At 48.0% G+C, this 16,996-nt stretch overlaps 1 protein-coding gene across 1 annotated transcript in view; it reads left to right on the forward strand.

Moving 5' to 3' along the window:
• The first annotated feature begins 5,649 nt into the window (after positions 1-5,649).
• Eepd1 (endonuclease/exonuclease/phosphatase family domain containing 1) overlaps positions 5,650-16,996 on the forward strand; it is a 117,252-nt gene continuing 105,905 nt past the window's right edge. Inside the window, exons 1-2 of the mRNA XM_006991675.4 lie at positions 5,650-6,019; positions 6,413-7,443. Coding sequence (XP_006991737.1) covers positions 6,566-7,443 — 878 coding nt within the window. The 5' untranslated portion in view covers positions 5,650-6,019; positions 6,413-6,565. The remainder of the gene's footprint in view (positions 6,020-6,412; positions 7,444-16,996) is intronic.

Genomic DNA, 16,996 nt, shown 5'->3' on the forward strand with positions numbered 1-16,996 from the left:
ATGGCCTAGATGAGGAAGTAAGGTGTTACATATAGTCACTCCATATAGTCACAGTAAAGAAACCAGGAAACTGAACCAACAGTGTCCATGGTTTATACAGAAGAGACGATGCAGGGCTTATTTTACAGGTAGGAAGAGGTGCCGCCCACTCATGTGTTCTTGGACTCCAAGGATCTGAGCTGGACAGTGCTGTTCACACCTTGAAGCACCCACCTGACACGAATTCCACTGTTATCTGTGCTCTGTCCCCACCTCACAAGGAAGCACACAGCATCGCTGGAAACCCCAAGCAGCTGAGTTTCAGTGTGTCTGTCATTCTACCTCAGTTCTTCTGGAGAAGGGTTACTACAACAGCAATAAAAACAACAATAAAAACAACAACAACAACAACAACAAGGCAACAGAAAACCAGAGCCTGAGCCCAAACTCAGGGCAGAATGTCAGCAGGACATCTAAAACATCTGCTAATTCTCCACTGAGTCAAGACACAGAGATAATGCATCATGGGCCCCAGCCGGGCATTATGGCCTCCCCACAACCACAGCGGCCACTAAGAGGTTTGCCACCTTCCCTGGGAAGCGTTGCGTTTTGGGTCAGCTATGAAGGAGGCATGAAGGTTGATGCGGAGCAGTGATGCCATGGCGAACACAAAAGCTGGTGAGAAGGCCAAGCAGCCTCCTCTGTAATCTGCAAATAGCAAAAAGTTGAGGACAAAACTCAACCCAAGACAGTACAAACAACAGGTGTGGATTAGATGCTGACAGCTGGGGTGGAGAGAGCAGGAGGCCCCCACAGCAGTGCACATCTGACCCACCTGGCTGAGACTGCCACACGCAGCAGAACTGGGAGGTGTACAAATGGCCAGGGCACAGTTCGGCCAGGTCTGGTTGACAGACACCTAGCTGCTCCATGGCCCTCAGAAGTATTGCCTGAAGGTACAGCTCAGCCACAAGGAGCTGCCCAGGAACAGAGGAGAGAGGCTGCCTGGTCTGTGGACTTCAGAGACTGGACTGCCTCTGTTTCTCCCCTTCCCCTCGTGTCCTCTCTGTATTCTGCTCCATGTCTGTGTCCTGTAGAAAACACAACACACAGGAATGAACAAACCCATGGTTCTTATCTCAGAGCTGACACACTGTTCTGACAGATACAGCTGTCACCGAACCATCATTTGTAACTTGTCAAGGGGGAGTCCTTGAGCTCTTGAAACTCATCTTGTGTCCAAACTGAAAAGCCAACAGAAACATCCCCAAAGGAAACCAATACCTGGAGAGAAAGTGGATAGATGCTGATGTGTGTGAACAGGGCTGCATGGGGAGCCTTGCTACTCTCTTCTTGCTGGGAAACAAGCCCAGGCCACAGACTGTGAGGAGCATGCCGAGGGGCCACTGTGATATGCACTGACTTCTGACTCTGTCCTCTCTCATATCTGTGGGTGCCTTGGCACTGCTGGGCAGCTTCTCTGCTCTTGGGTCTCTACGGGCTCCTCCTATGGGCACATCTGCTGTAGCTGGACTGGGTGAAGTTTCCAGAGGCCTCACTTGCAGAGCTGAGCCTGGGAGGTGAGTGGGCTGGACTGCCTTAGTTCTCCTCCATGTGGCCTCTCCCAGCAGATGAGCTAGATGCCTCCAGTACAGCTGTGAGGTTCCACAGTCTAGGGAGAAGTATGTGGTGAGGAGGACTCTGGGAGGCTGGCTTACTGGGACAACAGGCACAGTCTCCTCAGGTTGGGCTGTGGCAGAGCACTAGACACTCAGAGATGTGGGGGCCTGTCTTAGTTAAGATTTCTATTGCTGCGATGAAGCACCATGACCAAAGAGCAAGTTGGGGAGGAGAGGGCTTATTCAGTTTACACTTCCACATTGCTGTTCATCACCAAAGGAAGGCAGGACAGGAACTGTAACAGGACAGGATCCTGGAGGCAGGAGCTGATGCAGAAGCCATGGAGGGGAGCTGCTTACTGACTTGCTCTACATGGCTTGCTCAGCCTGCTTCCTTATAGAATCCAGGACCAGCAGCTCAGGGATGGCACTACCCACAGTGGGCTGGGCCCTCCCCAACTGATCATTAATTGTAAAAATGCCTTACAGCTGGATCTCATGGAGGCATTTCCTCAGCTGAGGCTCCTTCCTCTCAGATGACTCTAGCTTGTGTCAAGTTGACACACAGAACCAGCTAGTCAGTACAGGGCCTTTGTTGCTAGGTGGAGTTTAAGATGCGTGTCCACATGCAGATTCCACAGCCAGGTACGAAGGCCACAGGGACTTCTGTTGACACTGTAAGGCCACAGGAACTTCTGTTGACACTGTCCAGGTATCTATCAGTGGTCATTCTCTGCCACCCCATGACATGACTTGCAGTGGGGCAGACCTGATACAGGATGTTCCAGAGCCCTGACGATGCCTGGACTTTCATTAGTTCTAAACACAGGGAGCACTTTAGTACACAGGGACCGATCTGCTGTGGAGGTCACACAAATAGGAGCCGTTGCTTTGATACACTGATCTTCAGAACATCTGTCTTGGCCAAGCATAAGGTGGTGCCAAGGTCCCTGCCAGTAGCCTGCTTGGACGTTATTGATTTGGGAAGTGAGGATTGCTTTTGCTTTGAATGGACTGGGAGTTTGTGGGTTGAGACATTGTTTCCTCATGACTTTTAAGTCATATATTAAGCCTCACTTCCCTGGGAAGTCCTTTAGAGTATATATTATCATTATTTTATAGCCATGTCCCATTTTGCTCCTCTTTATTTTAACATGCAGGACTCTTCCTAGCTTCTCGTCTACATCCCTGATGCCCAAGAGCTCTGGGAATTGAAGAAATCAAAATTGGACTCATTTCCATCTAAGAGTGCCTGCACCATGGTATTGAAACCGAAGATTAACAGATGCTTTACCTCTTAACTTCTATCACGTCTCCCTCACCACTCTTTATCTTTGAAACTGCTGACTGAAAAGTGAAAGGGCACTGACCTGGTCCTCTCTGACGAGGCCTTAAATGAGAACTGTGTCATAAGAGGCAAAGGCCACTACATGTGGCATTTGGCTGCAATGATACAATCTCTGCCATCTTCATGTAACTCAGTGGTCAGCTAGAATTCTAATTCTTGGAGCATCAAGAAAATTCATTTAAACTTTTGTTCCTTCTATAATAAACCCTCAATCAACTTCTCCACGTCAGTACTCATTCTGGGAAGTCTAATATGTTGCTAGGTCATCACACAGGCTGGTTTCCTGTTTCTTGGACCTTTCTGAGTAGTGTGTACTGCTCTTCTGGTAGCTGTTGACTTAATGTCTTATTTCCTCTCAGCCTTTTCCACTGCCAGCCTTCTCTCCATCCTGGCTTACCCTACCCCATTTTCATCTCTTAAGTTAAAAAGGTATTCCCGTAGAATTATTTTTTTTGAAGATGTGCCCAAGTTTATTGACGTATAATTTAGCTACATTAAACAGTATATTTAAAACATACTATTTTATTGTGTCTGACATTTGCAACGAGCACATCTCACGCAGTATTTCAACCACCTACCTTGGAAGTACTTTGTGCCCTTTTTAGTCTGTTCCTCCCTCCCTCCGTCCCCACACAATCACTGGTACATTGTCTGCACACGAACAGTTTCTATTTTCTGGCGTATATATGAATGATGCAGCATGTTCTCTTTTTGCCTGGCTTCTTTCATGCAGTGAACTGATGTTGACTCTCTTTTCTGTTGTTGCTTTGGTTAAACAGTTTGCCTTTATTGCTCAACAATATTCCACAAATGATTTTTCTTTTTTTAACGGCACTACTTGTTTTCTGTTGCTATCATGAAATACCTGAAGTGAGGTACTTCTGAAGAAGAGGTTTATTTGGTGCACAGTTTTGGAGCCATCAGGGAATAGTGCTGGCATGGCTGTCCTCTCAGCCAGACCCCCTCCCTCCCCCACCACACACACACACACACACACACACACACACACACACACACACACACACACGAGGGCATCACAATAGCAGAAAGGGGGAATCCAGAGACTGGGAGCCACAGCAAGAGGAAGAGCCAGAATTGATTTTATTGTAATAACCCTCTCCAATGGCTGACTCAGGGTCCTTCAAGGAGCCCCTTGTCCCTTTAGTAGGTGGCACCTCCCAAGAAGTGACATCTAAAACTTAAAAGTCCACCACCGCCCAACATCACCACCCTGAGGGCTAAGCTCCCAGCACTTGAACCACTGGAGGACAAACTCAGACCAAACCTAAACAGATGGACTTGAGGTTGTCGATCTTTGACTACAGGGAGTCTACAAACACCCTTGAGGAGGATTTGGGGCTTTGTGCTTTAGTTTCTGTTTGGTAAGCACCTGTAAGTGGAGTGGCTGAGTTGTACGGCAAGTGCACTTTTAACTTTCAAGGTTCTGTCAAGCCGGTCTGGAAAGTGGTTGTGACAACTTCAGCTCCCACTAGTGACGTGTGGACGTTTCATTTGTTCTGTGTTTTCACCAGTTTGGTCATTGATCATCGGAAACTTCCATCTTGGGATGTGTGCACTTGCCCAGGTGTATCAGGCACATTCCTGTTCATCTACCTGTTGCCTCCATTTCTTTTTTCCTCTCTCCCTTCTCATTTTTCTTCCTCTGGGCATTAGTGAGATCAGCATGCCTGAGAAGGATGCTGACAGAGAGAAAGCTGGCAGCAGATTGGAGGGAGTCATGTTGGCCCAGGCCGCTGGTGAGGATGCAGGCCTGCTTGAGGTAAGGTGGATTCCATAACTACTCCCCAGGAACCAGGACCCCCCCTCCTTTTGTTTAAGCTCATCTGACTGGGGTGTTCTTCACTTGTAGTAGTGAAGGTCCTAACATCAGTAGCATTTTACCAAGCCTGGGCTGCCTCTCTGTTCACATCTGAATGCCTTCTGCTGGCGTTCAAATCAAAAGCCCCGGACAGATGGTTGGGTTAAGATCTATTCTTTCAGGGGTCACTAACAGCCCCGGGTCAAAGTATCCAACGTATCCCCATATCGCTGCCACACTGCAGGGCTTGTTTAACCAAATACTCCTGCTTCAGGTATCCATTGTAACACATCAGGCCCTTTAATCTTTAACTAAATTATCATTTCACAATGTGATCCAAAAACTTTTGGAAAGCAGCCTGAACTTCCCAGGATCATTTCCTTCCGTTTTAGTGATTAGATTTAATACCTAACAGAAACAAGCCCTTATTTTCTCTGAGAGCTAAATCTGCAAATAGCAGCATATGTACAACGTTTGTGAACACGCAGGAGGCAAGCCCCTTCCAGTGACACATGGTTCCCAGGCTTTCCCGGATCAATGTGAGGTCTTTCTGAGTAGAGGAAAGGTCTCAAAGTGGCGAGAGAATTGTGGTAGATCCCGTTTGATCCCCTGTCTTGAGACTTTCAGGAGCCCTGGACTTGCTGGGCAAGCCTACCTCACCAGAAAGACTCCAGCTTGCCCCAGGCGGCCTTAAACAGCTCCACCCAACAAACACAGAGCTCCTTCACAGCCTAGGTTCCAGAAAAGCAGAAAGGCTCATAAACTCCCCGTGAGCCATCCCTACTGCCCGCCCAGCCGCTAAGCCCCGCCCTCGACCCCGCCCCATTAGGTTTCAATGGCCCCGCCCTCTGGCGTTGGCGCTCCGCCCCTGCGTGGGGAGGCGGGAGGCGGAGTTGGCGCGGTGGAGGCGTGGCCGTGCCGGCGGAGGCGCGGGCGGGCGAGCGGGCGAGCCCCGACTTTGGCTGTGACACCCACGGCTCGCAGCGGTGCTGCTGCGCGGCGCTGGGCTCAGGACGCGCTCCACCGGACCTCGCGCCCTATTTGGGCGCCGGACTTTGCCAGGATCAACGCAGGGGCGACGCCGCAAGTCTTGGTGCAGCTTCGGGGGCCGAATTTCGCCGCCGCTCCTGCGGCTTCTGAGCAAGCCCTGCTTGCTCCGGGAGAGCGGGACCGAGAGTTCCCTCCCGCACAAGCCGGGACGCGCCGGGCGAGCCACGGGGGACCGGGGACCGACCCCAGCAGAGCGGCGGAGAGGTGGGGTGGGGATCGGAGGGGCGGGGGTGGGTCCCTGAGCCCCTGCTTGGTGTCTGCGCCCGCTTGCTCAGCTGAGTTCCCAAGTTCCAGTGCTTTGGACGCAGAGGGGCTTCGTCTTCTTGTCTGTCTGCAGGAGCTCCTGTGGGGGTGTCCGAAGTGAGAAGGTGGCTCCTTCGCTGCCAGAGCGGAGAGGCATGGGACTAGGGGGGATAGCTCTCTTCCCTTTTTGGACCCTGTGTGATAAATAATCCGAGGAAAACCCACCGGGGGCAGCCTCACAGCGTCTGCATTTTCAGGAGTTGACCTGTCCCCCACTAGTTATGAACTTCTAACACTACAGGAGTGCTAAGGGTTGATTGATTAACTTCAGTCAATTTCCATGTCAATTTCTAGGTGGCCCAGCAAAATTTTGAACATTAGCCATGGAAGATGTGATGTTTGTCTGCAGCAACTTCCTTGATCCGTAAGTCCTGCAACCTTCCATTCTTTTGTGCTTATAAAGGCTCCCGGGCTTCTCTGTCCAGAGTTGCACTGTGTTGGTTGGCCATGGGGAGCACCCTCGGCTGCCATCGCTCTATCCCCAGAGACCCCTCGGACCTGTCACATAACCGTAAATTCAGTGCAGCCTGCAACTTCAGCAACATCCTGGTGAATCAGGAGCGGCTAAACATCAACACTGCCACTGAGGAGGAACTGATGACCCTGCCTGGGGTGACACGTGCAGTGGCCAGAAGCATTGTGGAGTACCGAGAATACATCGGTGGCTTCAAGAAGGTGGAAGATCTAGCGCTGGTCAGCGGTGTAGGCGCCACCAAACTGGAACAGGTCAAGTTTGAGATCTGTGTGAGCAGCAAGGGTAACTCTGCTCAGCACTCTCCCAGTTCCCTGAGGCGGGACCTGCTGGCTGAGCAGCAGCCTCATCACCTGGCCACCACTGTGCCCCTCACTCCACGAGTCAATATCAACACAGCCACCCTAGCGCAGCTCATGAGTGTCCGAGGCCTCACGGAGAAGATGGCTGTCAGCATCGTGGACTACCGCCGGGAACACGGCCCTTTTCGCAGTGTTGAGGACCTGGTGAGGATGGATGGAATCAATGCCACCTTCCTGGACAGAATAAGACACCAGGTGTTCGCAGAGAGGTCCAGGCCCCCATCTACCCACACCAACGGAGGTCTTACCTTTACTGCCAAGCCCCACCCCAGTCCCACCTCTCTGAGCCTCCAGAGCGAGGACTTGGACCTGCCACCAGGGGGGCCCACGCAGATTATCTCCATGAGGCCCTCGGTGGAGGCCTTCGGAGGTTTGAGGGATGGGCGGCCTGTGTTCAGGTTGGCCACCTGGAACTTGCAGGGCTGCTCTGTGGAGAAGGCTAACAACCCTGGAGTCCGAGAGGTGGTGTGCATGACGCTTCTGGAAAACAGGTGAGGACAGGAACCACCAAGGGTGCTGGAAGTAAAGACAGCTGGCATTGCCTCCTCCGAGGACGCAGATGAGTGGATCCTTTAGGGGCAAGGGAGGGGAAAGAGCATTTAATCCTCGCTCCTGAGGTCCCAGCCGGTGTTCTCACCTAGAGCTGATTGCCGTGCAAGTGGACCCCTCCTAAGTGGAGGCCATGTGCGTGTAGGATCTGCTTTGGAAGGTTGCTGGTTCACGGGGCTCCACAGAGTTTAAACTGACTTAGGGACTCAGCTTGGGAACTGAGGTGTAATTTTGCGTGTAAGGAAAAAAAAAACAAACAAACCAAACTGAGTTTTTAAAAGTTGTATTAATGGGAAGGAAAGTCATATTTTCCCATCAAATACACCTGTTTGTATGCATAGAGCTGTCGTACTTGCAAACACATACACTGCATTTGCCAGGGTGCTGTGATCAGAGCACTTGGCACTTGGTTTTCCTTGCGGAACCTGAACTTGGCTTTTAGCATGCTCTACTCCTTCTCCTGTCCTGTAGCCAAAACAGGCCAGTTCAGGCGTGGGTACTCAGCAGATTGTTGCTTCTGAACTCAAGGATGAAAAACTGGCAGGTGGGGCCAGTGGGAGAGAATGTTTCTAATCCTCACACAGTCCCTGCTGTAGGAACATCTGCTAACCCCCCACACAGCGGAACAGTATACCACGGCAGGAACTCCTGCAAAATAGTGTGCAGCATAATGCCGTTAGCTCCTTTCTGGGTCAGAAATCCTCGGCTCCCCATCTTCAGGGGTCGGGGGTGCAGTGCCAGTGGGTCCTTGTTGCCTTCCTGTGGGGAGGCTGAGCTGCTTGGCAAGGAGGTAGCTTGGTGTCTGGAAGTGAGATGTGAACTCTCAGTGGGAAATCAGTGCATTGTGGCAGGTCATCAGGACAAATTAGTGAGCAGAAAAGCAGGTCACAGCATTTCTTGGCACTGTCCCATGGCACGGTCTCATCACCGAGGGCAGAGAGACTGCATGGTTGATAAGTGCAGTCCTCAGGATCAGGACCAGGGGACCACTGAGTGCTCTTCTCCCCGCCAGGCTTTATTGTCTGTCGCCATTCATTCGGCAAACTCATCTTGTTCACAGCCCCATCAGGGTGGGATTGCTAACACTGCCCCTTCACAGCTGCTTGGGGGGATGGTGGCCGTCACACGATTGCTGAATTCCCATCGGGGGCTTTCATAAGGCCCAGTGTGACGTAAAGAGAGGAGCGAGTCAGGGTCTGAAGGCTCTCGGTGGGACCACAGCCTGGCTTGTCCTTGTCCATTTATTTCATCAGCGTTCTTTGGCATGTGGCCCCTGGACCATTCCCTAGGAAGCCCTGAGTGTCAGGTTCCCCCACCCCCCATGCTTCTGGTGTGTTCTAGAGCTTGAGAAGCACCTGGGGTGGACCATCTCTGTACTTCTGAGTTTCTTTTTCAAGATCCTCCCCATGTAGTGGCATTTGTGTTATGATTTTGTGTTGAGCATTTTCATTACTTTGTCTCCCGGCCTTTGATTTGTCCTGGTCATCCCTGAAGTTATTTGTTCCCATAACGTTCAGTCTGGTCAGGAATTGAGGGCTTTATCGGTTTCTAGGACATAGGAACATGGAGAGTGGGAGATGGGAGGGGGAGACCTGGACATGGGGTCTGTGGTCCCAGATATATGCAGGAGCTCCTCAGGCAGCTGGCCTGGCTCTGTATCAAGCATGGAGAGGGGCAGTAACAGATCTTGTCCGGTGTGGAGTCCTTGGGGTTTTTGTCCTGTTTTGTTTTTTGGATTTCTTAAAATATTGAAGACACTTAGCTGCTGACTTCAGGCAAGCTCACCCAAACCCAAGGTGTCGAAGGGAACACTTGTAATAAGCAATGGGAAGGTGACCTCCATTTCTGCTGAATTCTCACACTAGGCTACACGTATGTCCCATGAGTTAGTGACTCCTTTGGCCTGATCACAGGGCAGTCAGTATTCTGAGGACTCTTAGCACATAGTTAGTGTCCGGTAAAACCTAAGTAATAGGCTTAGAGCGTGATCCGTGCAAAGCTGGGGTGGGTGATTTGCCTGTGTGGCTGTCCTAGGGCACCAGAAGCTGTCACAGAGTCCTTAAGGACAGGTGGCAGTGTTCATGCTCCCAGAGCTGTGTGTTCGGACTGATTCACAGAAGTTTCTCAACATCCCGGGAGCTCCCTTTGTTCATAACAGGAAGCATATTTAGCGTGAGCAAGCGTAGGTGCGGGGAGTTTTCCGGGTGGCTCTGATTCTCATATGTGGCGTGTGTAGCAGAAGAGGGCCCTGAGTTTAGAGTGTCTTCACGTTGTCTGGCAGCTCCCACATCCATCTGATTGCCCCGTAACTATGGAAAGTAGGCAATGTTTCTTTACTTTTGTTAGATATTCTCCAACTTTGGGCTAGGAAACAAGGGACGGGAGTCAAGCCACTTGTCCCTGAAACGACTCATTTGTGACTAACCTGGGACAGGGACCAAGACCAGCTGACTTCATAGCATGCTCTTTGCAAACGTGATGTTTGCTTAGGCATAGCACCTGCACAGTGCCTCGGGCTTGGGTGCCCCACGCTGTACTGGACCAAAGGTATTTGCCAACTCCTTTGCCAGTCACAGGTGTTAAATCCATTAGAAAGGCACTGTAAAGCAAGCCCTGGGCAGTTTTGCAGCGGGCATGGCTGTCTCTCAGCTTCCTTTCTGTGAGTTTGCTCAAGCATGTGCATTTCCTTAGAGAAAAGTTACCTGTGTGGGGACTGGAGTCTTTATTGCCCTGATGTGCTGCCAGTTTGATAGAGGGACGTGTATGAGCCAGAAGAAACTGTGTTTTGCATGTGAACCCGAAGGTAGGACCTCTCAGAGCTAGATAATTATAGTCTCCAGGAGCCTTCGGGGACACCATGCTGTGGTACGTGCCCGTGCGCTGATGGTTTCATCAGATTCATTTGCCAACCTTTGGTCTTAGGCAATGTTCTTCCTCCTTCAGTATTCATGGAGCAAGACTGATAGAGGAATGCATCTGCTAAAAGATCCTTGCAAAATTCGGTGACAGTGTGAGGAAGGATCCTTCCGGGTTTGCCTATTTATTGCTGAGTAGTCATTCTATCTTAAAGAATTCCTTTGGTTTCTGATGATAACTGCAAGGAAGAGCTGACAGATAATCTCCAAAAGAAATAAGGATATTTAGCATCCCACTTGCCTGTTTTCACCACATTCTGTATCAGCAGGAAACGAGTGTCAAAGTAGTTAGCTTCTTAATGGTTTCAACCTTATCCCTTGCCGAGTCTTCATCAGCAAAGCACAGGTAGATTAGTGCCTGCAACATGTACAGTAATGAAGACCAAACCCACCGGCAACAGATTTTAGTCAGACTTTAGTCAGACTAGTGGGATCAACATAGACAGAATTCATCTTATCATTCGATTCATTCATTGAAAAATACATATGAATGTTCACTTGCTGTGTACATGTATAAACACAATTCAGGGATCAGCTTGGCTCACCTCCATGACAGAATTGAGTAAATGTCAGTCACTTTTTTTTTTTTTTTGTTGCTAACTCACAAAGACTGATTTGGTATCTGATTGTATTTTTTCCATATGAATAATCGGCTCATGTTGGGGAATTAAAGAGTAGGAAGATGAACCAAATATAATATCCAGGGGCAAAACTGCTCAACAATCCTCTTAAAGTAGACACTTGATATCTCTTTTGATAGCTGTGGAACCAACCAGAGGCTCAGAGGGTTGAGGTGGTATCCCAGCGGCCTTCAGAAATATAGATGCTGGAGCCAGGATTTGAAGCTAGGCACTTGTCTGATTTCAAAGCCAGCAGTAGGTGGGTATTTTACTAAATTCACTATGTCCTTCCATGTCCTGTTTCTGACCCGAGACCACAGTTCATTGTTTCCTCCCTGTCTCGGGTCAAGCATCAGGGGTTTGGGAGAAGGATGGCTTCACTGAAGTCCCTGAAACCGTCTCAGCCTCAGGAGGCCTCCGTGCCTTTTCCTGCTTTTGTTCCTCTCAAAGGATGGGGTGGTAGCCAGATGTGTGCAACAAATTCAGAGGACGTCAAGGCCTCTCTGCTTGGCCCTAAGTGTGAGTTTGAGACCTTGGGCTCCACTCCAAGGTGGAGTTCCTGTTTGCAGAGCCAAGGAATTCTGGGTCATTTCCAGACAGAAGGGTGGTCTGCACGAAGACTGTCGTGGATTTGTAAGAAGGTGGGGTGAGTCCAGGGAGGTCTCAGTGTGGGTATCAATCACTCAGGGTTATTTCACAGAAAGGAAAAGGGTTATGTTTGTTTTTCAGAAAGGTTGAATTTCTTTGGGGTCTAATGTCAAGGTCCTGTGGGGGTTTGACACTGTTGATTTTTCCAGGTGACTAAACATTCTTTCAAGAGTTGTGGGTTTTTTTTTTTTTTTTGAGCGTTCTCTGCTCTTTCAGGCAAAGCCAGTGCTTTGCTGGAACTTCCCTTCTGGGTAGGGAGATAAGCATGTCAGCACCCAGGTACCTAACTTCAGGTAGGTGCAAAGGCTGAAGATGATGGAGAGGAGGCAAAGGGAAGCTTGTTTAGGTGAAGAGGGGTCAGAGGAGGCCTTGTCCAGATGCTGGAGGATGGCAGGGAGCCAGGAGTGGAAAATCTGGGGTAGCAGCAGAGGCCGCTGCAGCCTGAATGGGTTGAAGTCTGGGAGGTGTAAAAGAGACTGTTGTTGCTTCAGGTGTAGTGACTGGGGAGGTGAAGGACCGTCTTAGAGGTAAAACCTGAAGGGATTTGTCTGTGTTTGGGATGGTCTGAGGACTGGGTGGTGACTTGTTTGAAACCCTTTGAAATTCCTGGAATACAGGCTCAGGGACATTTCAGAGATTCTGGGGCCAGCTGGTATGTTTCTGCACTGTGTGAACAGGACACAACTCTCTGACCTTACTTCTCCCTGTGTACACTGCACCCTGGACAAGGGGGAGGGTTTTGGATACCCGTAGCAGTTTGAGGCTATGGCCTGACCTCTGCCCCAGAGTGGCATCTGGCAAGGCCATATATGCTTTTAGCATCAATGACATGTAGAACAAAGTCATGCTTAGGGATTATAGGTAACTTTTCATCAGAAGGTATTTATGTTAATTTATATTCTTGTTGATTGAACACCTACTCTAAGCTTATTCCTCTCTGAGGTCAGTGGCACAGAGACATGCCCTGTGCTGAGGGAACTGACAGTCTTGAAAGGAGATAGGAACCTGACAGGTAGTTAACAAGGCAATGTGCAATAGGAGAGAGGAAGTGAGTATTCCCGAGAGGCCAGAGAGCACAGGGTACCAGTTTGCTTGGTTCCAGAGGGTATGTGGAAACCTCAGCCTTAGGGGACAGTAAGGACCAACTTGGGAACAAGCTCACTGGGAGGGAGTTAGCATTTGACAGGGAGAGATGTGGGAACAATTGGGGCTAATAGTTAGCAGCCCCTCCATGCCTTCCCTTTCTGGTAGAGCCAAGGGCTGGCTGAAAGGGCCAAGCTGGGCTCTCTCTGTGCTTATAATGTATAATACTTAGAGACAAAGAAAGTGTCTTCTAGAATAGGGTACCAATAATTAACATCAAAAGCAGATGCCTTTATCATAATTCTTTGGGCCTTTCGTGGTAGCACGCCTTTAATGCCAGCACTGGGGAAGCAGAGGCAGCCAGATCCCTGTGAGTTCAAGGACGGCCCCTGGTCTACATAGCAAGTTCTAGGACAGCCAGGCCTACATAGAGAGACCCAGTCTTTAAAAAAAACAAAAAAAACAAAACAAACACATGAAAACCAAGTAGCAACAGCAAAGAAAAATAAGTGTCTTAATATGTTTTTAAAAAAGGAATCTTTGCTAGTAGCAAATAAAATGATGCATTTCAACAAAGTTCTATTCACTCATCACGGATACCTCATCTGTGTGCTGTAGGGGCAGCACAGTGGGATCCTAAACTCTAACTCTCCCTCTTTCCATCAGGACAGTGAGGAGATACCACAAAAACACTGGGTGAAAGTTTCCTCGCTTTACTCCACGTAAGGCTCTCAGACCTTATTCTGGATCACAGTTATTGTGGTGCTGTGATGGATAGCTGCCACACACATGGATGCCGGTGGCTGGGAGCCTGCGGAGGGTATCCTAAAATAAACATGTCATGTAAAAGAAGTCTGGAGTCCTTCAAGTCCCATATAAAGAAACCTGGGTTTTTGTTTTTTTTTTTTTTGGTTTTTCTTCTTCTTTCTATGGTTCTCTAACTAATGTTGGTTTGTGCTTATTCCCAACCAGCCCATGTTTCCTGAGGATTCTATTTTGGTCAGGCCATTACCTGATTAGGCTGTTAGGCTGGGCCTTTGATTGCGAGGGAGGCTGCTGTAAAGTCCTGAAATGGAGTGCCTCACCAGGGGAACGCTGCCTTCCTTGTCTGTGTCTCCCACACCCTTCTGGCCTCAGCTCTGTAATCTTTGCTGGTTGAGCATTGGAGGGCACATTGGTACTTTGTCTTTCTCAATTCAAGCTAAAAGCATGGCGTCTAAGAGGGCAGTTTAAGGTAGATGGTATTGATCTAATCACTGGTTCAAAGGCAACCTCTCCTGAAGCTGTGTGAGCAAATCCAGTCCAACTTACATTTTTAAAAACGCCTTTTAAAGAAATTAATGGTTATTATTATTAATTTCTTTATTAGATAACCAGTTTCAGCATGATACTTTCATGCGTGTGTGATGTGAGTGTTCACATTATTCTCTTGTCTCTCCATGGCTGTTTCCCAAACTGTCCCTTTCTACAAAGTCACGTCTCTAAAAACCTATCTCGATTCCACATTGGAGAGGAAACATGACGTGTTTGGCCTTGTGAGTTGGCTTGTTTCTCTTGACACAGTGGTCTCCATCCAGTTCCATCCATTTTTCTGCAAATGGCACCATTTCGTTTTCTGTTATTTTAAGTAGAAGAAAAAGTAAACAACTGTGATTGGCTTTCCTGGCCTTCTTGCTGTCTACCCCGTTTCCGCTTTTCCCTTCTTGGTAGGAGTTGCTGCAGTGGCAGATCTGGGTGTCGTTTTGCCATTTGCTCTTAACAAATGGCACAAAGTGATCTCCAGTCTTAAACCTTCAAGTCTCACTTTAAATTGTAAAATACTGCATGCAGCCTCCCTACTGGGTGAGGCTGGGGCTTTTTTTTTTCTCTTTGGTAGCGCTACATGTGCCAAGAACAAAAACAGATAACACTGGATGTGCTGGGGCTGAGACCTGAGTCCAGCCGATGTCACCTGTGGCCATCGTCTTTGTCCCTGTCTGATGGACATAAAGGGGATTGCTCAGGGAAGCCGAGACCTTTCTTAGGGTCACAGTGGACTGTGAATTATGGTCTCAGCAGTTAGTGTCTAAGTTTGGTAGTTAGAAAGTGCCGGTAAGTTCAGTAATCCTCATCATAGCCTGCATCTGGACCAGCAGCTCCTTCTCACTCTGCTCTGAGTTCGGTCAGTGTGTGGATACATAGTAATGCCATCAAGCCAGTGAGTGCATGTATTTGCTCTGGCCTTTGCTTTTTCAAAGTGGAGTAAGGATATTTGTGAAGCAAACTGGGTGTAGGGCACTGTGGGTTTTTTCTTTTTATGACTTTTGAGTGTTTTATAGTTATCTTGCCCACACCTTTTTTGATAGCAATTTTTTTTTTGTTTGTTTTGGTTTTTCGAGACAGGGTTTCTCTGTGTAGCTTTGCACCTTTCCTGGAACTCATGCTGTAGGCCAGGCTGGCCTCGAACTTACAAAGATCCGCCTGGCTCTGTCTCCCGAGTCTGGGATTAAAGGCGTGCGCCACCACCGCCTGGCCCTTGACAGCAATTTCTTACATAATTTGCTTTTATAGAAGAAGCCTTCCAAATATTCATCTTCATATTTCTAGGAGCAGCTTTTCTTTCTGTTCACATTTCTTGTTCAGGAGTTGGTGTCATATTTTAGGAGGTGGTCGTAATGTGTGCAACTGGCATTAACAGTCTAGGGACAGATATAGTTGGTTTCCAGTAAGCACAGGATTCCCATAGGCATGGCTGACCCAGTCAGGAATGTTCAGTGTACAATGGGTTGGTCTCCTCAGTCTGCATAGACAGAGGAGGGGAACAGTCTGGTGGGTCTTTTGAGTTGAAGTTGCTGAAAACAAAACCAAACCAAACCAAATCTGTTATGTGTGTAAAAATTACTAGTACCTACAGATGAACCTCAAAATATATTAGCCAGGTATGGTGGTACATACCTCCCATTTCAGCGTTTGGGAGGTAGAGGCAAGAGAATTGTGAATTTGATTGAGGTAGGGAGGGTACCTACCTTGAAACAGGGTAGGGAAGTTGCTGACTCTTGGCAGTAACTGAAGGTCTTGGCTCATTATGATTTTCCCTCAAAGGTGACCCAAAAGATGTGGCTAGTTATAAACAATAAACGAGTTGATTGTGCCAGTGTACCAACTCTCCCTAAATGTATTGTTTCAGCTCTCAGAAAGGTAAATAGCAATGAACTTTATTTTCTTTGACTTAAAACTTGTATTGGTCAACAGATTTTAAAACAATGGCTCTCAACCTGTGAGTCGCGACCCCTTTCGAGGGAGGTTGAATGGCCCTTTCACAGGGGACACATATCAGGTATTTACATTACGACTCATAACAGTAGCAAAACTACAGTTATGAAGTAGCAATGGAATAATTTTATGGTTTGGGTCACCACACCATGAGGAACTGTATTAAAGGGCGTTAGGAAGGTTGAGGACCACCCTTTTAAAATTTACTGCTTATGAAACCTGTGAATTATTCTGAGCTGGGACGGATTTTTAAGAAGGAAGGTTGGATTTGATGCCTTATAAAATATTTTTCCGAGTTTTAAAGTTCACACAGTCTTTTTAAATGTTCTGAATTGAATTTAAAGTTTAAGTTTTTTAAGATATGGATTATGTGTGATATCTCTCTGTGGCCAAAGGGAGCATTTCAGTGCCCATGAACTGGACACAGCCAAATAGCAGGCAACATGACAGTTACTCATGACCTTGCATTATGGTAGTTTTGATGATTACACAGTTATAATAAAAATATAAGCCATTGTTAGATATCGCTAGTTTTGACTTAGAAGTAAACATTTTTATCTTTCTAATTCTGGAGTAAACTTAATTGAAAAGAATCTAAGGTGATGGTTCAAAATGTCACCATATGCAACCACTTACCTACAAAAAGCAAGGATTTCTTGACGTTAGCCAAACAAACCAAGACACAGAAATAACCTGGAGGATGAATGGGAGGCAAGATTGCAAGGTTATCCATAAGCCCTGATTTCAGATATAGTATTTTTTATTTATTTACATTTTTTTTTTTGAAACAGGATCTTACTATGTAGTTCTGGATGGCCTAGAACTCTCTATGTAGACCTGGCTGGCTTCAAATTCTGCCTGCTTCTAGCTCCTGAATGCTGGGATTAAAAATGTGAGCCACCACACTGGGATCAGATACAGTACTTGTGTTCATCAGAGCTATTGTGTTAGGCCAGGAGGGTGGGGTATTATAGCTC

The sequence above is a fragment of the Peromyscus maniculatus genome, chromosome 7, assembly GCF_049852395.1.
Source record: "Peromyscus maniculatus bairdii isolate BWxNUB_F1_BW_parent chromosome 7, HU_Pman_BW_mat_3.1, whole genome shotgun sequence".
Lineage (NCBI taxonomy): Eukaryota > Metazoa > Chordata > Mammalia > Rodentia > Cricetidae > Peromyscus > Peromyscus maniculatus.